General features: G+C 38.6%; 1 protein-coding gene across 6 annotated transcripts in view; it reads right to left on the bottom strand.

The window, feature by feature from the left end:
* Positions 1–22,715, bottom strand: part of LOC5570536 — a 640,253-nt gene continuing 617,538 nt past the window's right edge. For 4 of the 6 annotated variants that reach the window (XM_021840763.1, XM_021840765.1, XM_021840766.1 and 1 more), the window contains exons 8-11: positions 10,690–10,940; positions 6,920–7,004; positions 3,045–3,335; positions 1–2,985 (exon numbers count right to left, since the gene is read on the bottom strand). In XM_021840763.1, coding sequence (XP_021696455.1) covers positions 2,858–2,985; positions 3,045–3,335; positions 6,920–7,004; positions 10,690–10,940 — 755 coding nt within the window. In that variant the 3' untranslated portion in view covers positions 1–2,857. The remainder of the gene's footprint in view (positions 2,986–3,044; positions 3,336–6,919; positions 7,005–10,689; positions 10,941–22,715) is intronic. The other 2 variants (XM_021840764.1, XM_021840768.1) reach the window with 1 other exon arrangement.

The following is a 22,715-nucleotide window of genomic DNA, read 5'->3' as shown; positions in this document are numbered from 1 at the left end:
TTGGTTGTGTTTTTAACTTTATTTTTAAAATACTTTTTCCATTTTCAATTCATTTTGATCAGTAGGTAGTTCTCTCATCGTTTTTTGCGGATCGCTTCTTCGTCATTTGTTTCCCTTTCACTGTAAGAGCTATAAACATTCCATATCATCAATCGCTATAATAATTAATGTATAATTCATTCATATGCTTGGGGGATTGTGCGTAATTTGGAAGTGTATACTGTGCTGCTGTATTATATTGCTTTCACTTGAATTGCTTCGACTTTCCGGTAGTCGGGTTCTCGGGATCATATCCTGATTTCGGGTTTTGCTGTTTTATTTTTTAATGGGAAAGTATGTTATTAATTCTTCGTTTACAATAAGAATTACTGGTTTGTGATTACATTTATCTCTTGTTCATTACTTTTTTTTTCTATGAAATATAAACAGAAGATGGTGTAGATATTAGATACAGTGCTTGGGTTACTAATCGATATGATCATGTTTGTCTTGGTTGTGTATGAGCATCGTTTGAAAAAGTTTAAATAAGATCGATTCCTATCTCTTTTTACTCTCACGCCACTGGTGGCAGTCTGATTCACTATTTATCCAATTACTGTTTGTATGAATGAATGATTGTGTGTGTGTGGTTTTCCTTTCTAATTCAAAACAAATTTCGACCCTTTCACCATAGTCCGAAAAACGCCATCGCTTACTGTATAAATATAATTTCTTTCACGTTCAAAATTTGCTTGGCAGAACAAATTTTTGCTGGAAGTTCCGTTACAGGAGACCACTTAGTTTACCACTTACAAGCAACTGTTTAGGTAAGTTACTTTGATTGTAAAATACGACTTAGCGTTACTTCTTATACGAATCTACCGTATATTAAGAGGGATAAGAAGGAAGGAAAACGCATGCACGTCTGTGTCTAGAGGGTTCAATTTACAAAAGTAGCAAACACGAACAAACGTTTTGCCGCGCTTGCTTTGATGATGTTGGAAATTTGAAGATCGTTGCGACAATAGTAAGCTGGGTATTGCAATCTCATGCCTGGCAGCCTTGATTAGTATTATTAGCTAAAAGTGTTACACGTTTAAAAATGGTGAACCAATCGAGTCAAGTCAATTCTGACAGTTGCTTGTCACAGCGTGATCCCCTCGAAACCGTCCATTTTGCCTTTTTGGGGATGTGATGATAAGTTTTGTGCAGGAGCTCTTAACCGGGAAGCCAAACGTTGGGGGCCAAAAATGTGAATAATGACAAAATACGAGCCGAAAGCTAGGATTTGGAACGGCTACCATCCAACTGTGCCGAGAATGGATATAGGGTGGAAAATTCCGATCTCACCCGTGTCGGTCTTGTAGATTAGAACCGTAGATCGGAATCTCCTAGTTGGTGCTGGCAGGGTACGAACACGCGGTCGGAACATACGGTTGATATTGGGTTGAGGAAGGAAACAAAGTAAGCGCAGAGAAACTCCTGCAGCGCGCGCATGTTGTGAATATTCTACACTTTGATTGATTGATCGATTGTTGTTGGTCGTGCGTGTGGATGTGTGTGTGTCTTAACCAAATTTACGTTTTTGCGAGAAAAATGTGGAAAGTCTCAAAACAATCACAGTGGTAAGGTGTGAGAAATTTTGGACAATAGGTCAGGGGAAGGGAGGGTGAAACTTTTTGAAAAATTTTGAGGTTTGGAGCGGTTTACGATCGAGGGCTGAGCAGGTGTGGCAACTGTCAGAATGTGCGGCGATTTTTACACCAAAATAAGGCGGTTAAAACAGACGTGTACATGGGTTTCGGTTTGTTGAGTATTATGTCATCGTGATTGGTTGTTTTGGCTTCCAAAGTTCTATTTTGTTTTCCTATACAGTGTTTGAGCTCTTGGAAGCACTGCCATTGTTTTGGAACGCGGACATTGAGTTTCATTTTCAATGTGCTGCTTCGTTCCTTTCTGATCTAATGCTAGAGGAGTAAACACTTGCAGGCGATAGTTAAAACTTAAAACATACAAGTACGGAGATATACAGGGGTTACGACTGTTTCTCAAAAAAGATTTACGATAAATGACAGCTAAAACATTTCGTGTCTAAAAATACGATTAACCATGACAGTTTTTTCGCTTAATTAAAAAAATAACAGTTGACAGTTTTAGTATGTACATCGAAACATAGAGTTCGTTTTGTAACAATTTTTTCCTCATTTTTTTCATCTTGTAAATAGTCTCACGTTTTCAGTTTGTTGTATTTACACACACACTTAGGTTCATTTCGTCCTGAATGGTTGCCGAAAAAATCTACTAACGCTTTTTTTTCAATAAACAATAAACGATATCATAAAAAAATAATAAATGAATGGCAGTATCGTGTCAACGTGTTGTTGGTTTTCTTGTTGTTTAAAGTTTCCTTGCGTTAAGTCGCGTACAAGTCTATCATGTTCAACTAGAGCTGAGACGGTGGGTTGGATGGAGTTTTTTCCTTTGTAAAAAAAACGCCAATCGAACCCACCGCGAGCAAAAGCTTTTTCTTGTTTTTTTCCTAAATTCTCATTCATAACTATATACACTAAAACAACAAACTAGTCTTCACTTATAATCTAAACAGTGGTAGAAAAGTACGCCAAAAACAGAGGAAGAGTTTGAAATAGAAGAGAAAAGCCGGACGCACGACTCCATTTTTCATTTCATTTGAAAAGGGAAACAAGCGGAAGTGTTGCCATAGCGGGCGCGGTGCCTGTCTCCGATCGAAGTGTGCGCTGATCGACAAAACGGGAAGTGTTCCAACCGGGTAGATGTATTCTAACGTGTATATTGTGTTCCATAGGGTTACTTCGATTAGTCTCGAGCGCGATTAGTTGCTGGAACGGCTCGACGCGACCTAATCCCATTCGCCAATGTACATGGCACGCGGTGCCGGAATGTAGCCCCTCGTCGGCAACGGGACACGGCCATACATGTGACTATAGGGTGACTCAACCACGTCGGTATCTGCGAATGGAGAACAACCTGGATTATTCACTTGGATGCATTGTAAATCGACAGTGTGAGAAGTGTTGCCAACTTACCGATTCCGCTTTCATAGCTTCTGGCGTGCCACATTAGCTGCTGGTGGTGCTGGTGAGCGGCCATCAGGTTGTGATGGGGATGCATTTGGTGCAACTGGTGCAACGACTGCAGCGACGAAGGGTGCTGTAGATGAGCAATCGAGAGACGTTTGGAAACGGCGTTAGCACTGTTGTCCTTGCCGTTGCTGCTATTATTGTTGGCTACGTTGCTGTTGTTGTTGTTCTCCTTCGATTTGGACGATTTGACAAAGTTTGGCACACGGGCCCGAAGTCCGCAGTAGTAGGGATCGTCTGGAAGAAATACAAAGTTAACCAATTAGCGCAAGAATTCACTTGACCTAGCTTTTCTGGTACACCCGTATGCGCATTGAACTTCTCGTCTCAATTGACACGCAGATCACGTGCACCCAACGCAAGTTTGTTGGACATTGGAAAAGAACGATTCTTCTACACTGTTCAAGCCGATGTGCGGGATGAATACTAATCGGCCTACTTGGTTGCGCCGTAGTTGAATGCAAGCCAAAATACTAATACTTTCCATGGGAGGTATGGGATTATGGGAAGAATTCAGTCGAAGCAGGCGAGTGACGACGGTTGTTCTGATTCATAGAAATTTGATTGCGCTAGCTAAGCAAGCCGTTGCGCAAACCAATGATGGCGCGCGCACGGGGTCATGAATTCTTGTGAATGGTGCTGGCGATTGTAATCACGTAACCGTTAGGTAGTTGAAGATTTTCTACTTAGGAATATGCGACGGAGAAAGGGGGTTTACGACGTTCACTGTCTACGTTTTGAGGGTTTGTGTGGTTTTGATCATTGACCGGTGCTAATTTCACCTGAAACGGTTTTGTGGTTTCCGAGAAGACGTCACCGGTAGATCGGTAAATAGTGTTCGGGGATATTTTTTTCAAATGTTTTGTTTGAAATCTTGTAACGTCGATATATTATTTCAACTTGAATCTGAATTTGAACCTAAATCTGAATCTAGATCGGAATCTTGATCTGAATCTAAATTTAAATCTGAGTCTTAATCTGAGTCTAAATCTAAATCTAAGTCTAAATTTAAATCTAAATCCCAATCTAAATCTAAATTTGAATCTAAACCTAAATTTAAATCTGATTCAAATCTAAATCTAAATCTGAATGTAAATCTGAATCTAAATCTGAATCTAAATCTGAATCTAAATCTGAATCTAAATCTGAATCTAAATCTGAATCTAAATCTGAATCTAAATCTGAATCTAAATCTGAATCTAAATCTGAATCTAAATCTGAATCTAAATCTGAATCTAAATCTGAATCTGAATCGGAATCTAAATCAGAATCTCAATCTGAATCTAAATATGAATCTTAACCTCAATCTAAATTTGAATTTTAATTTGAATTTAAATCTGAATGTCAATTTGAATCTATATCTCAATTTTGATCTAAATCTGAATCTAAACCTGAATCTAAATCTGAATCTAAACCTGAATCTAAATCTGAATTATAATTAAAATCTCAATCTGAATCTAAATATCTGAATATTTGAATCTTAATTTGAATGTCGATCTGAATCTTAAACTGAATGTTATGCTGAATTTAAAGCTGATTCTAAATCTGAATCCAAATCTTAATCAGAAGGAAAAGGAAAAGGGACAGGAAAATGAACAGGAACCGGAAAAGGAAAAGAAAAAGGAACAGGAAAATGAAAAGGAAAAGGAAAAGGAAAAGGAAAAGGAAAAGGAAAAGGAGAAGGAAAAGGAAAAGGAAAAGGAAAAGGAAAAGGAAAAAGAAAAAGAAAAAGAAAAAGAAAAAGAAAAAATAAATGAAAAGAAAAAGGAACAGGAACAGGAACAGGAACAGGAACAGGAACAGGAACAGGAACAGGAACAGGAACAGGAACAGGAACAGGAACAGGAACAGGAACAGGAACAGGAACAGGAACAGGAACAGGAACAGGAACAGGAACAGGAACAGGAACAGGAACAGGAACAGGAACAGGAACAGGAACAGGAACAGGAACAGGAACAGGAACAGGAACAGGAACAGGAACAGGAACAGGAACAGGAACAGGAACAGGAACAGGAACAGGAACAGGAACAAGAACAGGAACAGGAACAGGAACAGGAACAGGAACAGGAACAGGAACAGGAACAGGAACAGGAACAGGAACAGGAACAGGAACAAGAACAGGAACAAGAGAAGGAACAGGGACAGGGACAGGGACAGGGACAGGGACAGGGACAGGGACAGGGACAGGGACAGGGACAGGGACAGGGACAGGGACAGGGACAGGGACAGGGACAGGTCGAAAGACAAAAAGTCAAAAGACAAAAGGTCGAAAGGACAAAAGGTCGAAAAAGATTTGCATGGTGGGAAATTTTTCCTTCTTTGAAAAAAGATTTTCGAGCCTTTGTCCCTTCTTTTTTGTTCTTCGACCTTTTGTCCTACCGACCTTTTGTATTTCGACCTTCTGTCCTTCCGACCTTTTGTATGTCGACCTTCTGTACTTTCGACCTTTTGTCTTTCGACCTTTTGTCATAGATTCAAATTCAATTAATGGTGTGAAACCAGTCGCTTTTGGCAATCCGAATTCATTAGCTTTCAAACAATCCAAAACATTGATGACGATTTTTTTAAATACTGATGCCAGGGAATCATGTGGATTATTTTCAGTGTATCCATCATTATCAGAACTAGTTTGCTTATTACGACAAGGACTCTCTCTTTTGTTGGGCATGTGACACGTTAATAAACATGTTGTTTATGGTATGACTAGCATCAGAATTACAAAAAAAAATTGCTGACAATCGTCAGCAAAGTATGAATTGTTTGCTAACGTGTTTCACATGTGAATTCGGATTTCCGAAAGCTATTGGTTTTAAACTTTGTTTTTTTTACAATTAGTGAAAATTCGCATGTGAAACACACTAATCGAACGTGTGAATTATTTTCAGTGTATGTACAGGTATAACTCGATGTAGTGTACATTTCGATTTCAAAATTTTCCATAAAACCGAATTGCAAATAAAATAGAAGCGATTGTAGTTGAAGAAGTTGCCAGCCAATAAGAAACGGTTGTTTAACTTAGGTCAAATACAAGCATTCGTACTTTTCGATCCATTCTGTTCAAAAAAGAGGCATATTTGAAAGAATTTACTCGACACGAACAAGACATCCTCTCATATAGAGATCCCAGTCAGAACCAAACTCCCCATTGAACTGATAAGCCCGAAAAAAATCTTTCTCGAACAGGAATGCAGTTTCATCAGTTAGTCCTCCTTCCAAATGGTTCGAGTATCTGTATCTGGATTATTGTTAGGATGCATGCCCCTTTGCTTTTGTGGAGCATTGTGCATCGGGGGAACAATACTTCCCCCGGTATCAGTTAAGCCACGGCCAGCAACAATTGGAAAAATGTTTTTCTAATCTAAATTTAATTGAATGGGATATCGGCCGATACAGCAGTGCAAGCAACGACGACGCCTGCGGCTAAAAGTTACAGCAAAATATGCTCAGAACAAATTCCTCCAAGACCGATTCAATTTGCGTCCCGCCCGGCCTTGGCCGTGGGAGATAAGGAAATATGAAAATGGGAAAACTATTTGCGCATCCGTTCGGGTAAATGGTATCCCGAACTGGGTAAAAGTCTGTGGCTTAGTCACAGTGAGGTTGTTACTTTGTTCTCAAAGCTTTTTCGGACGACTGTCTTTGTAGAAGCACCGAACTAGACGAAGACAAAGGAATCCAGCATTCCATTTATTCTTGTGGGATAATTAAAATGAATAATACAAATATGCCTTTTTATTACATATTTGAATAATAATTGAGAGGAGGAGAGGTCACACATACGGGGGGTACCGAACTTTGCTCTAGCAGCAGCGACGACTTACCATATTTCTTGTTGTCTTTGCCTTTGTCTGATTTTCCTCGCTGTAGCTTGACGCGGTTCTCGTCCTCAATGTCGTCATAGTCGGGCTGTGTGAGAGAAAGAAAGGAAAAAAAAGACAATCGCAGGAACCCAGATTAGAATGGTGACTTGAGCGCTTCGTCAAGTGACGAACTTTCGATTTTTTCTTCTCGTGTGCCACAGTGTTTTAAACATCGATTTTGCGAACACAATAAAGTTGCAAAGTTAGCTCACACTGTTTTAAAATTAATCCTCTCCTTAACATTTTTTCGCCGTGTACATCACATTATTTTTGCTTGTAAGTTTTGTTTTGATTCCTGCTTGTAGTGTTTTGTTTTGATTCCTGCTTACGTTGTCGTTTTGTCTTGCAATGGAGCAGTGTGAGTAGTAAATGGGTTTCGAAAGTTGAAAATTTGACTTAATAAGACTTTTGTAAATACAGAAAATGAACGTTTTTAAAACGAAAACCAAGTAGGTTCACAGTGAAACGTGTATAATTTAGTCTGTGGAATACGATGAATCGATAATGTTAGTTCGTTTACTACTAGGATATAAGGCTGTTTGACTAGTTTTCCGAGACCTGATTAGTTGCTATCCAGAAACAGTGTTGCCACATATTTTGAACATTCACCTGGGGTTTTGATTGAAAAAAGATCTGTTCCATCTTAAATAAACCTCCATAAATCTTGTCAAATGTGTGTTGCGTGATAAACAAAATTTGAACTATTTAGACCACCAGGAACTTATACAAACTTATCTTTGCTGTTTTATTGTAATTTCCACGAATGATTAGACTTTCATGACGCAATTGAGAAGCTGCCAATAATGTTCTGATGGTACATTTTCAAACACCATTCACCTTTCATCCTTGATTTCAGTCACTACCAGCTGGTTTTGACAAGAGAGCATGACCAGCTGGAGCACGAGAACAATGACGATGACTGTAAACTTCGGAAGGACTTGTTTACACAACAAAACCAGCTGGTGAGTCGAGAACACAGAGAAAATGGTAAACACTGAGCCGACCGGAGAAAACTGTCATGAACATCAGGATGGGCGGCGGCCCAGATAGCCGTAGCGGTAAACGCGCAGCTATTCAGCATGGCCATGCTGAGGGTCGTGGGTTCGAATCCCACTGGTCGAGGATCTTTTCGTAAAAGAAATTTTCTCGATTCCCAGGGCATAGAAGTATCTTCGTGCCTGCCACACGATATGCACATGCAAAAATGGTCAATCGGCAAAGAAAGCTCTCAGTTAATAACTGTTGAAGTGCTCATAAGAACACTAATCTGAGAAGCAGGCTTTGTCCCAGTTGGGACGTAACGCCAGAAAGAAGAAGATGGGCGGCGGTGATTGAAAAGGGGCAGTGAAATCGAAGGCGAAATCTGAGAAAGACGAAATTCAGATCACTAAAGTCAAAGTGGTGAAAAAAATCGCGATAGGCCTGTTAACATTTTTTCATGCAATCTTATTGAATCAAAAGTAAGTTAAATGATGAATAAATCTTACTTGAAAGAGATAATATTTTAGTATTTGAGATATTGAGAGTAATCTAAATGTATGTGACAACACTCCTGTCCAGAATGAGGCCAGCTTATCGCTGCTGGTCTATCAGAGTGTCTACTCATTTACAGAAAAAAAATTCCCTGATATTTCCAGGTTTTTCCAGGATTTACAAAACAATTCCTGGTTTCACAAATTGTCCACAATGCATAAATGATTGACTAATAATTTGTTTAAAAAGACTAAAAGTTCATTTTCAAAGGTAGTTTCAAAATACTTAAACAAAAATAAACGAAGAATCACAAAGTATTTTTCATTTGAATAAAAAATATGTTATCTGTTCTAAATACGTTAATTAAAAAAATGGTGAATTTTACTTGATTTCCACAAAAAAATCCATATCAAATGCTCTGAAAGTGCCTTCAATCATCAAAATCAAAGGTAAAGAAAGTAGTCTATTCGAATTCAAGGGAAAAATCCTATCCTTTCCCTTAATTCCTTTATGATTCTTAAATTCCTTATGACATTACGGAAAGTATTACTGCTCGTTTTTCTGTGGATTTGTTTCACGTATCACTGCAAAGATCTCCTCAGGAGTTTGTTTTGTGATTTTTCACGAATTTTCTAAGCAACTCTTGCAAAGAATTAAGTTTTCAATACCATTCCAAATGAAGTCCCGTGTTCTCAAGAAATCTATCCATTGATTTCCGAGGACTTCCCCCAACATTCCCGTTTAGAGAATGTTCAAAAATTCAAAATTTATTCGGGAATTCCGAAAACTTTTCCGATGAGATCTCAAACAAAATTTGTAGTCATTCATCCCAAGATGTCTTCCGGGAAATGTCAAGTATTTATTGGTTATTCACAAACTCCTACCTAGGAAAAGAAGCACCGACCGAAAAACAAAAGCATACCGGTGACCGGAAAACGAAAAGAGCGCAAACCGAAAAAAGCACTCCGGCGACGTGAAGACGAAAAACGGTCTCGCTTGCTTGGGTTGCTTGCTTCAATAGTGGCATGACGCCAGATTTGGCGTCATGCCACTATTCTAAAAGTGTCCTGGAGTGGTATGAGGCCAATTCTGTCCATTTTGTTTCAAAGGACATGAATCCGCCAAACTGTCCGGAGCTGCGCCCGGTGGAGCAGTACTGGGCAATAATGAAGCGGGAACTTCGGAAGATCAAGAAGACAGTCAAAAACGAGAAGGACATGTTAAGAAAATGAAAAAAAAAAAAACTGAGAAACTGGTACCGGATGATACTGTAAAGACTTTAAAGGAGGGCATCGAGCAAAAATGCCTTCAATTTTACACTCAAGGCTCCATCGATTAACTTTTCTTTCGATTTTTGAAGTAAATATATGTATAAACTACTAAACTGTACTAAATTTTGGTTTGATTCTAAACATTATAAGAAATTGGCATGACATGTCCGCCCTTTATACACGAGATATGGTTGAGTGAGAGTGCTTCTTTTAAAAATATATAACTTACAAAATTTGCATTTTCAATTGAAATTTTTAATAAATTCCCCAAAAAACTGATCAATGTTACCCCGAATAGGGTTCTTAAGCCTCAATTTTAGTACCAAACGCTTAAGTTTAGGCCAGAAACACATATTTACTAAATTTTAAAATGATTTTCGTTGGTTTAAGTCCAAATTTTTTTTCCGTGTTTTGGGATTTTGTCACACCCATTGGTTTGAACTCAAATTTTGGTTATATTTTGTTTACCGTGTCTTTTTCGAAATGTCAAATAGGAACAACCCCAGTGTTAAAACTAAAAGTCCTGTGGCATTTTTGTCGACAAAGTGAACGTCAAACATGATCAAACGTTTAAAGGTTCATATTTGGAACCATTTTCAAAATTGAAATTTAAATATGTTACAGCCATTACTTGAGCTGGAAAATTGCTAAAGTAGTTGCAAGAACATGCTCTTCCGTGTTATTAAATAAAAACAAGAATTAGGATCCAATCAGAGGTTTCATGTGGATAGATCATAGAACTCATAGTAACAAGTGCTATTTGTATCGAGAGAATTCTTCGAAAACTCCAAATACCTAAAATCAGTAGTTTTTAAGTTATTCTATTCTGATCGTGAAATCGATGATTTGAAACACTCTAGGGGGTTTAGTGACGGAGTTCGTCTGGCGAGTTGCCCGGGGCGAAATGCAGCTTTAATAAAGTTATTTATCTTGATTAAAGTGACTAAATCAATAAAACACTCTTTGGTCTAGTCTAGTCCGACTCACCTTCACCATCTCGTGCGACGCGTACAGATTGTCCCGCGGAGGTAGCTTCGGTGGTTTCTCGCTGCGGCGCTGTCCCATCGGTTGGCCCTGGCCGCCCATCAGGTGATCCCGGGAGGCACCGACCATGCCACTGCCGCTGGCCCCGAACCCGGAGCTACCCGAGCTGCCGCCGCCATTGCCGGCCACACTGTACGGGTCCTCGTCCGGGATCGGGATACGCGGACGGTTCTTGATGTCCACCGGGCGGTGCACTGTAAATCAAAAAAAGAGAGAGGGGTGTCATTTAGTAAGTGCAGAACTTTTTTATGTTTGGATTCATTCTCAAAGGTGAACTGGTTTCTGGCTAGGGTTACCATGTACATGTTTTTTTTTAATTGTGTACTATTATTTTTTATTGAATGGGATCAAGTGTACTCTTTACCAGATACCGCTAAGTATTGACGGTCCAAAAAAAAAAACTTGTTTAAGAAACTAGAACAATCTAAAAAATGGTGTTATGTTATTCTTTCCGAGTAGAGCCAATATGGTAACCCTAGAATCCCGATTCTAATCGCTTTCGGGTGGCGGGTTCTTGTTTTTGGCTGCTGTCGTCGTGCAGAAATGCAAATTATTCCAGATAAAATGTCAAATGTCTTTGGTGGTCGGATTAAGCTAACCTAACTGGTTCGACGAGACGAAAAGGTGTGGGAATTAATTGGTTTTCGCATGCCGAAAGAAGTCATGGTGGTGCAGATGTAGTTCTGATGCAAATTAATAACCGCTGTCGTGACTGGTGCTTCAATCTTGTTGGTGGCTTTTCGCACAAATAATTTTGAAGTGGTAGTTTAACCGAACCGGTTCGTCACCAGGTTTTTCAATCTAAAGCAAGACTCTGACAGAATCTTATTGGCGGAAACTCCGAAGACTTTTGTAGAATCTTATATATATTGTCAATGTCAGTCCGAATTTGTTTTGTTATCATAAGTCAAAAATGTGTGCTTCTTCTCTACTAGATGTTTGAGGAGAATGGTGTTGTGCTAGTATCCATCGTGTTAAGCAATGATCAGTGAGCACTGCAATTTTCTCAGTATTGCAGTGAACGATGCTGATACAAACCGATGCCAAATATTTCTTTCTCAAACCGGCTTTAGATTTTGATATAGGGGAACTTACGTATTGTCGGCAGCCTAAGCAGCTGAATTTTTAAGAAGGCAATTATACACAACAACAAAGCACAACAATTAGCAGGAGACACCTGAAGTACACTTGAGCACACTTTATTTATTAGTTATCATGCACAAAATACTATTTTGTTCTCTAAATCATCTATATTTCCTCACCAAAGTCACGAGGCACTTGTTCTTTTATCGGCAATGCGATTACTATTGTCGGCAACAAAATTGTTCTCTTCGGCAATCCGAAATTGTACAAAAACTAGGTTATGTATTGGTAACTTTTCGTATTTGTTGACAATGCCTAAAATCGAACGTCACTCATTATGTTCTACTCTTTGAAAGGGCCAATGCAGAAAAATACAGACTACACTGAGAACAGCATTTGCAGCTGAGAGTCATATTGAATACACAACGCCACTAAATTTGTGCAGACTAAGGCGCCGTCCACACATTACATAACGCTCTGGGGGGAGGAGGAGTAAGCTCAAACGTTGCGGCTCAAACACAAAATTTATTTTTTTCATTCAAAGACCGTTGCGGAGGGAAGAATGGTCGAACACGATTCTCTTGATTTGTTCTTATTGCGTATAAATTCTACACGCGGTGATCTGGACTATAGAAATTTATATATTTTTCCTTAAGAAAGATGGAACGATTATTGCAATACGAAAGCTTTATGTATCGTTTTAGCATCACCCCACATCAAGGCGTCGATAGACGATGGGAGTGCGCACGAGCCTATCGATCGCAAGGTTCTTGGTTTGATTCCAGGCAACAGGCTTCAAATTTATCCCTCTCATTTCTATCTTTTGATGCTATCAAATGATACTATCACTATGGGTAGCGATAGGGATACTATCACTTCTTGAAAAATGATGGATAGAAGATAGACTATATTATCTCTATCAATTGATAGACGGATGGAGATACTATCAGCATTTTTTCATCACTGATGGATCAAGCATACCTTTATCATCTATCTTTGGGGAAAAATATACTATTCGCAAAATTCCTATCATTGATACAAATACAGAAAAAAAAATCTTGCGCATAATGGGAAAGAGCCAATAAAAATAACTCAAGGTATGGTCTTATGGAACAGGTACGACGAGGGAATGACGGCAATCGATGTCCGACGCCATTTTGAAATCCAAGATGGCGGCCTCCGGTTTGGTAAAATCATTGAAAACCCATGCAATATGGGTATTTTCGAAACGGGCACGATGAGGGGATGACGGAAATCTTAAATCATTCATAAATAATGTTTTTGTTCATGTTATATTGAGTTACGTTATAAAGAGGTTACGTTATATCGAGGTATGACTGTAATTACAATAAATACTTTCAATTTTGTGGGCTTTGTAGCCTTGCGGTTAGCGGCGTCAGTCGTTTAGTCGTATTGTGGGTTCAATTTCCGCCCCAGTCGGAGAAAACTTTTCGTCAAACGAAAAATTCTTCACTGGTCCACTGGTCGTTCCGTGAGTCCGTTGTCTAGTGTTAGTTATGTTCAGTCTGTGCAGCCTATGGCTGAAGACGGTGTAAATTGTCTTTTTTATAATTCCAAAAAATAAAAAAAATTTGGATGGATTTTCAATGATTTTACTAATCCGGAGGCCGCCATCTTGGATTTCAAAATGGCGTCGAGCATCGATTTTCGTCATCCCCTCGTCGCGCCCGTTCCGAAAATGCCCATATTGCATGGGTTTTCAAAAATTTTCCTTGGCCGCCATCTTGGATTTGAAAATGGCGTCGGATATCGATTTTCGTCATATTCTTATTGTGTTCGTTCCGAAAATATTGAATGGGTTTCCAACAATTCTTACACTCCTAAAGCCGCCACCTTGGATTGCTAAATATGGAATTCAGTTAATTTTCTGTTATCATCGTCCAACAATTTTTATTCTATAATAAAAGATGGAACCTCTAACATTGTTATTTGAGAGATGTTGTACTGATAATATCATAATGAAATTTTTTTGGGATAGGGATACTATCACTCTATCTTCTATCTCTGATAGAAACCATTCTCCCAGTGATACTATCAGGATAGACAAGAAGTGATAGTATCATCTGGCTGAACTGGTAGTATCAGTTGTCTATCAGATAGATGATAATTTTGATGCCTGCCTGAGGTTGCAGTGAAATATATTTTTGTTTTCAAATTTGGTTTTATAACGTAAATTTATGAATTTCAATCCTTTTTCTTGCGGCGAATTTTCATAAGGGTTTCCTATGTTTAATTTGGGCAAATTTTACGTCTCCAATTTAAAGCAAAAAAAAAAATCAAATTTCAATTATTTGTTCAGAATTTGCGATGAGTAAAATTGTAAATTTGCAATGAGTAAAATTGCGAAATTTGTCCAAAAATAAATGAGGACTTACGCATTTTTGGCCAAATCTCACCCCTACGACGGTACATTCGTTTTCAAATTTCTTTAAATTTGAAAGGTAAATAATTTCACCGTGAATTGAACTATTCACTGACACGCTGGATGGCTCGATATGGATGTGGTCTGTCGAGGTTACTGCTCTTGAACGCTCTATCATCAAGTTACTACCGAGAGAATGAATGGTAACAATTCCGATTGCGATTTTGTTTTTTGGTTTATGAATATTGTTCGATCGGCTCATTCGGATCAAAATCCAAACTTTGCCAGTAAAATTTATTTGCGTTCCTATTATTCTCAGTGTATGAGAAAATCAGAATAGGCCCTTTGCAAATCAATTCACATATGACTTGACACAAAAACATCATCCTCTGATTGCCTGTAGAACAACAGGAGTGTTGCCAAAATAGTTTAACTATTAAAAGACGTATATTTTATATGTTTCTCAGTATATTGAAGATTATGCACTACAATCTTTTAATAAGAAAGTATTAAGCCTGCTCAATTGTTACCAATGCATGCTTTGTTGCCTAATTCCAATAAATTATTTAGTTGTGTTCGATTTTTTCGGTGAATTTAAATCGTGAATAATAAATACACCCCAATTGAATATGGTTTTCTGGCAACCTAGTCCAGTAATAAAAAGTGATTGCCGAGGAAATCAAAGTGCATTAATTTCAATTTGTGGTTTAAAGCATAAATAATTATTATTTTCGAGTGCTTTATATACAAATCAAAAGTTCAATAGTGCATAAGTGATCGGTGCGTAGTTTTTGTGAAAAAATTGGCATTGGAGCGGAGAATTGCACCTTTCAAAGTGGTGAGTTTTTGTAAGCTGTTCATGTATTGTTTTATTCGGCAGCTCACGAATGACGATAATTTCGTAAGCATTTATTTCATTTAATGATAAAACCCATGTTATATAATATTTTTGTGAGAGATGTAATTAACATGGAAGATTATAATTCAAGGAATATGTTGAGTACATTGAAGTTAACTCTTGATCCGTAGATAAATGTAAACAAGGGCGATAAGTTAGTGCTGCCGAAAATACCCTCAGGGTGCCGAAGCCATCATTTACCCTATCTTGATCGCTTTTTGAAAATATTGGAAAAAAATGCATCTTGCCGTATTCTTAATCCGTCGTATCGTTTTCATTTCTGACGCAATCAGTTTCCAGATTCGTCTCACAACTTACGACTCATTGTGATATATTGAGAGGTCTAAACACAACATATCAACACTATAATAAAACGTTTTACTATAATATATAGATCTACGGGCATCTCCCTTCCATTTCCATTCAGCATGATGGAATATACTAATTTCCTTAAAAATTCATCGTTCGTCATCAAAATTCAGCCCAAACATATGAAAACAATTCCTTTTGACCGTACAATTATGGCATTTGCTCACAGTGCAGCGGTAACAACACAATCAAAGGAACCGTATTTTTACGTCGAGCATCGCGCACACATAACTGTGGAATTGCTCATAAGAACACTACGCTGAGAAGCAGGCTCTGTCTTAGTGAGGACGTAAATGCCAAAAAAGAAGAAGAAGAATCGCGCACACATTGATGGCACAAGCTTTTTTTTTTCTCAATATGACGGATTGATTTTTGTTTACATTCTCAATTTTACGCGGTTGGTGAGGAAATTTCACATAATTTCGTGAATTATAGAAGTTTTACGGCGTGTGATTGGAATGAAATCTCTTAGTGAAGAAGTACACCCGATTCTGTTTTTGCACGGGGGATGCGTACCGTGCAAAAAAAGTTTTCAGTTCAAAATTTCGAAAACCGTGCAAAAAAAGTAACACCATTTCTCGACGTTTCAAGCAAAAATAAGGTTTTGACCGAAAAAAATGTATGGAAACTTTTTTTGCACGGCCGTGTAAAAAAAATCCGTGCAAAAACAGAATCGGGTGTACGAAGGTTTTCCATAGCGAAAATAAGTGCCCTGCGATGTAAGTCACACAAGGGGGCGGGAAGAAACTTGTATCAAAATGTGGTGTGACTGGTGTCGATCGTTAAGCATTTCTCTCAAATCGTGTTCGTCCATGCGATTTCGGCGAAAAAGTGCAAAGTGAATAATTGAACTGAAGTTATTTAACGAAATACAGTAGTTTTGTTGCATTTTTGGTGTAGAAATTTTCAAACCATGACAGCTTTCACAAAAATATACTTGGAAAATGAATCTATGTTGCAGGTAAGTTGGAATATCCACCGTAGTGGAACATTAGAAGCACACCCTAGTTCGTAATTTTCAAGGGTTTCCTGCAGTCGTAAAATCAAAATTCAGAATGGCTGTGAAAACTGGACCGATCACTACCAAAATTCGAATTCTACCTTCATACTCAACATTCCTGCACTGATTCACCGAACCTTCTCGGAACAAACAATCTACCAATGGCAAAGAATGCGTCCCCGAATGTGCTACCGGGCTGATACGCACGCCCCGGAATGCCAATGACAAACGTCAAGCTGCGTTTTTATGACCAATCGTCGCAATCAAATGAAATGCACTTACGCTGTGCTATGTTGGCCCAAAACAATATCCGAAGCCAAACCGGAGTGAATCAAAATTTCGAAAATTGACTTCCCTCCGGATTCGAACTACATTACCACGGAAGCAACCGGTTCAGACAACCTCCTCATCATCCCAATCTTATTTTTTCCACGGTTCTAAAATAAATTGAGTATCGTCGTCACGTGCAATCTGAGCGCTGTTTGACAAATTGCATCGACCGACAAGATTTTTTGTTCGGCGTCTGAACATTGGACATTGGGCAGTTAACATTTCAACACTAGTTTCGAATTTTTGCGCTCCGCGGAATCGGTTTTACACGATCCGGTCAATTTGTCGACGAAGGCTGGGAAAGTGATGAGGAATTGAATAATTCTGCTGGAAACATCATCCCGTTTCCAGTTTCCAGTGTTTTCTTATCTCTCTTGTTCGGAAGCGAGAGTTAATTACTATTCTGCTCAGCGCCATCTCAGTGACAAAATACGGACAACAATTCTCGGTTTCGTTCGTTGAACCTGCCTGAGGTTGTTCTTGGCGCGGCGGTAAATTATTGCAGCGAGACAAATGAATGTTTCAATTCTTTTTCGAGGTACCTGCCTGGTGTCAAGATGTCCGATAAGGGGAACGAAGGTGATAGTTCTGTTCTTGGCCAATATGGCAGATAAACGGCAATGTTTTTCGTAGCCGAAATTCCCCAGGCAGATTCTCCCACAATTTTTATTTTTCAGTTAACGAATGTTTGCTTAAGAATTATATCCAATGTTATCGCACGTTCTTTCAGCTCATCGCTTTCAAATTTCCTTTCAACGGATAACTGTTCGAATTGTTTAAAATCAAATGGAAATGACAGAGATCAATGAAATAAAATGGAAATCAAAAGAGAGCCAAATTTATTTGTACAATGAAATGATCAACTGGATGGAGCATGTGGTGGGCTTGCTATCATCATTCATAGGCGTATAAACATCAACTTTTTTCGTAATTTTTAACCATTTTTTTTAAATTCTGGGTGTTTCTGATGAAACACAGCTTGGTAAATATACTTTCTTGGTTTCCTAATAACCTCGTGGAACAACTCACAAAGCAATTCCAAAGGTAGAATGTAATTCGACGAGTGCTATTAAGGATATTTATGAATTCAATGCCCTGATAGCCCTTCTTGTTTTTCATCTTCCAGAATCTCTTCAACGATTGATTTGGTCTCGTCCGACTCTAATCACTTTATAGCTTGTAGTAAAATTCTCTGTCACTTCTGGTTAATTATCAGAACTCCAAGTCTGCGAAACTTCCTGTAAGAGCTGGTTTTCCTCAAGTCAGCATTTTGGAACCAATATTATACAATATTTCCACATCTGACTTACCTGAATTACCGCGGGATTGTCAAAAATCTTGGTTTGCGGATGACACAGGCATCTCCGCCAAAGGACAAAGCCTATGTGTCATCTGTAGTAGAATGCAAGAAAGTTTAGATATTTCTTCTTCATACTTGCCGAAATATGGATTTCTTCTAATGCCACATTTCTTTATTTGAAGCTTTCAAGTAGACATATTATCACCATGAGAGGAGCTCCAATAAATTGACCTGATAAAGTTCGGTATCTAAGGCCCAATTCGAACAACTTTCCTGAACAACTGCACCTAACGGCGATCATTAGAACCCCAAGGCCTTCTACCTGCTTGCACAGCAACCTTTATTCTTCCAGCACTGATTGTGTTCCCTTTCAGCCTTTAAATTATTACAATACCATTGATGGCAGAGCATAAATAACCAACTCGTGCATAATGCGTCCGCGTTTCATTTCCCCCTATTTGCTCCACCGCAATAAAGCTAAAATGTCATTCATTGCGAAACTAAGAAGGAATTCGACATTTCGCGTTCGGTCGACGACGTTCACTTTCCGTTGTCGAGGGTTTTGAATGCGAATTCGCCGATCTGGGTGAGTTCCGCTATAAAGAAAGAACAAAGCCACAGGCAAACAGACACGAAACAGTGACGAAATTTTCATCGACCACTTATTTAACTGTCTTTTTGAATTCGCTTAGTTTCAAACCTCACAGTTAGGGGCTTTGATAGAAAATCTGTATGCACCATGTTTAAAAACCTGTTACCCATACAAATTGAATCAGTGTCGGCATAAAAATATCAGTGCAATACAGAAAAATCTGTATATCTCGCACAGCCTCCTGACACCGCCTATACAACCCCATTGAAAAATAACGAGCAAACATCTCTGGTTCCTACTGGGAAGTGGTTCCCACCGACAGCTCAATGTTTGTAAACAAATAACCGTTTGAGGAATAACAATCTATGATGGCGAAATCTTTTTCTCCGAAAAAAATCTTTTCCCGCATAACAACAGCTATTCGAACAAACAAACGGTTGCAAACTATTGGATTGCAGTACTGCAAGTCAATTTGGGTTGATGTGATTAGCTAGAAACACATTTTAGTATTGGAGGAAAAAATCGCTAATATGATTAGGCCAATGTACGTTGTTGCTCTTGAGTTTGATGCTGACCACGAAAACATGGCTGCCTAACACCGGGTTGATCTCGCAGCACTGTACACTAGCGCCTTCTGTAATGTTGCGCAAAACAGTTTTTCTGGGTGACGGTTTTTGGAGGAATTTGTGCCAAATGTCCCGCCCGTTTGTATGTGACGAAGCAATCCGTTCGATGATGACGAGAGCTTTCAGTAGGTATTCATGTCGAGCTGCTAGTGGTGTCAGATTGCGGACACTTTAGAGCAGCCTGATAGCATTTCTAAGTCTACTTTGTGAGAAAGGTAGATACGTCATTCCGCGCATAACGGTCCGGTATATCGCCTGTCGCCCCTGTCATGGCCTGCTTTCATTGTTCAAATCGGGGGACGAGGGGTCTGAGTCAGTCTCGGGAGCAGTTCTAGCGAGGGAGGCAATTAACGGCCCTGACAGCAGTGTGTGTGGTTTGATCATAGGAGGAGGCGAACAACAATGATGACGATCATGCCCCTACCGAACAAGACTAGACTCCCTGGAGTCAGCGGTTGCGATCGTCCTCTGGTCGTAACTGGCCCTCGGCGGTGACAACATGTCGAGATCGTAACAAGCCGATAATGGCCAGCACAACTGTGCAACAAATTTCGTTGTTAGGGTTACCATCTGAGTTGAGATTCTAAAATAGGACGCAGAACACAGATGAGGTTGGGTATGGACTTGAAAAGTAAAGCACTCAAGTAAAATTTCTGGACAAACATCAAGCGTGTGCTAGAATAGGGGCGTAAGTAACATGATCGATTTCTCTCTTCTGTGAATAAAGGTGACAAGATGCAAGTTTGTCCGCATTTTTTCACCTCAGGACGCAAAAATGCATCGCTGCCAAGCAATCTGAAGTGAAAAAATGATGACAAACTTGCATCTTGTCACCGTTATTCACAGAAGAAAGGATCGATGAAGAGAAATCGATCATGCGACTTACGTCCTTATTCCAGCACACGCTCGACATTAGAACGGGACCCAAATGTTTGTCCAGATTCTCCTTTTAAAAAGGAGCTTCGACAGCTGATCTAGTACGAGCAACATGTTACTTTTACTTGCGGAATAATAGGCCTATTCACAAGATGTTCCAAATCAGCTGATCGGGAAGCTCTTTGACAGCTCTTCTATAGAAATGACAGGCTTCTAATGAAATAAATAGGCTCTTGTTTGCATCGGTCCTCCACCGATGAATACAAATGCACAGGTCCGTTGAGGCCTATTGAGTGGCACATTTTTCCATACCGAAAAGTGACAGCTCCGTTTGATTTGCATGGCAGGCGTTACCGACGTTATGAAATCAGCTCGACTTCTCAGCAACGTACAGCTCAAGTAATTTCGGTAGCGGAATCATTCCTTGACCGTTTCTTAACCTATCCTTTTGCACAGTACTTATGAACAGCGTAATAGCCATTATACCGGACTGAATTCTTGCAAAAGTCATACCTAAAATTATTTTTTTAGACCATAATTTGGGAAAATTAAAGGTAACAAGATAAGCTTGATTATTCTACAAGTTCTTCCGGAATTTCATCTTAGATTCGATTCTTCTCAGATCGCAGGGCTAGTAGCGATTAAGTGCCTTTACAATAGGAACTTTAGAGGCTCCATACTTGATAAAAGAGGAGGCCAAAACAGAGATCGAACGGAAATCAATAAGAAACCAAACAGGGAGCAGAAGTTTAAAGCTTTCATATAAAAATTTCAGATTATTAGGCTTGATAATTTTCAATGAATATTTTCAATGTAATTTTTTTTGGGATTTACAAATATCGTTTTCTAAATTTTATTAGAGAGATTCCTAAAGCCCTGTCTCAATTTTAATACCAAATTCTTATGTTCAGGCCAGAAACACATGTTTGCTAAATTTTAAAAGATTCTCGTTAAGGTGAAACATCTTGGAATCCAAAGGTGGCGGGCAAAATGGCCGACTTGTGCCCCTACTCACGTTTTCAAAGGCACTAAACTGAAGAAATAGTTGGCAAACGTTTCTGATCTTCCTATGTTAAACTTTCTGCTAGTGCACAAAGCCAAAATAAAAAGTACACTGTTTTTGGATGCTTTCTTCGCGAAATTTGTGCCTTTGAAGTTTTAGTGCAATCTTAGAAGTTGATTCCAAACTGTTTCACCTTAAACCAAAAACATTTTTTTTACAGTTTTTGAGATTTTGTCACACCCCTTGGTTTAAGCTCAAATTTTGGGTTTCTTTTGTTTTCCGTGTTCCTTCCGAAATGTCAGCTAGAAACAACCCCAGTGTTAAAACTAAAACCCTTGTGGCGTTTTTGTCGTCAAAGTGATCAAAAGTGTCAAGGTTCATATTTGGAATCATTATTGAAATGAAAGTTTAAATATGTTATAGCCGTTATTTGAGCTGAAAAAAAATTGCTGTTGTAAGAACATTTTCTTACGTATTTTTAAATAAAAAAAAAGAATTCTTTAAAATTTTAAGGACCCAATCACAAGTATTGCTGCTCGTATTACAGTTTAATTTTTTTATGTTTTCCCTCATGAATTTCTTTAGAAACTGATTCAGGAATATTTGACCAAAATATACATTTATTTATTATTAAACGGCCTTATTCCAAGATTTCAGCCAAAAATCCTTTGAGGGATAGCCGCAAACATAACTCCAGACACTTAACCATGAATTTCTTCAGGAATTATTCCAAACATTCTTTCATAGTTCCACAAATTTCTTAAGAATTTCTGCCAATTTTGGAGAATTTTGTAGAGATGAGATAAACCGTAAATGATTTCACGAAAGAATTCACATGAAAATATCTTAATAAATAATTGAAAAATATAATGTAGGAACTCCTTAAGCCTTAAGGCTTAAGGAATTCTTGTAGAGATTCTTAGCTTAACTGAGCTTAGGCTGATTACACATATCAATGAATATTGTTCCGTGATTGACCGAAGTCAGTGAAGATGCACAAAGAATCAACTAGAAGTTAGGCTGGGTTTAGCCAAAATCTTCTTCTGTGTGCATAATGCAGTGCCTCTATTTAAACAGGGTCAATAACGGTGCCAGCCACGTCCTTGCAGTTAGGAGGGATTGGGGAAGGAATGTTAGTGTGTAACCTTTGCTATTTGGAGACCGTGTTTACATCTGCAATTCTCCACAAAGGATTCTGGGAGAGATGTTTGTTAATGGGAAGGATTTTTGGGTCATAGGTTTCACTTTGATAAGCGATTAGACCATGATAAACGATTATTTGTTGTGAGATATAAACATGCTTATAAATATAATGATTTCAATTGATATGAAAAATTTCTAAGTAGAAGAAAGTAATGTCAAATAGAGTAAAGTTATGAATAATTCTCCAAGCGAACTGTTCGAAAACCGAAAAAAACAACAAACTTCCAGTCCGGGGAAGCAAAAACTGAACCCGCTTGCTGGTGTTCTGAAAGCGCACTGCTCGAAAACGAAAAAAAAAACAACAAA

This window comes from Aedes aegypti, chromosome 2 (assembly GCF_002204515.2).
Source record: "Aedes aegypti strain LVP_AGWG chromosome 2, AaegL5.0 Primary Assembly, whole genome shotgun sequence".
In the NCBI taxonomy this organism is placed as follows: domain Eukaryota; kingdom Metazoa; phylum Arthropoda; class Insecta; order Diptera; family Culicidae; genus Aedes; species Aedes aegypti.
Note: the sequence above shows the minus strand (reverse complement) of the source record. Positions and strands in the feature narration are given on the sequence as shown.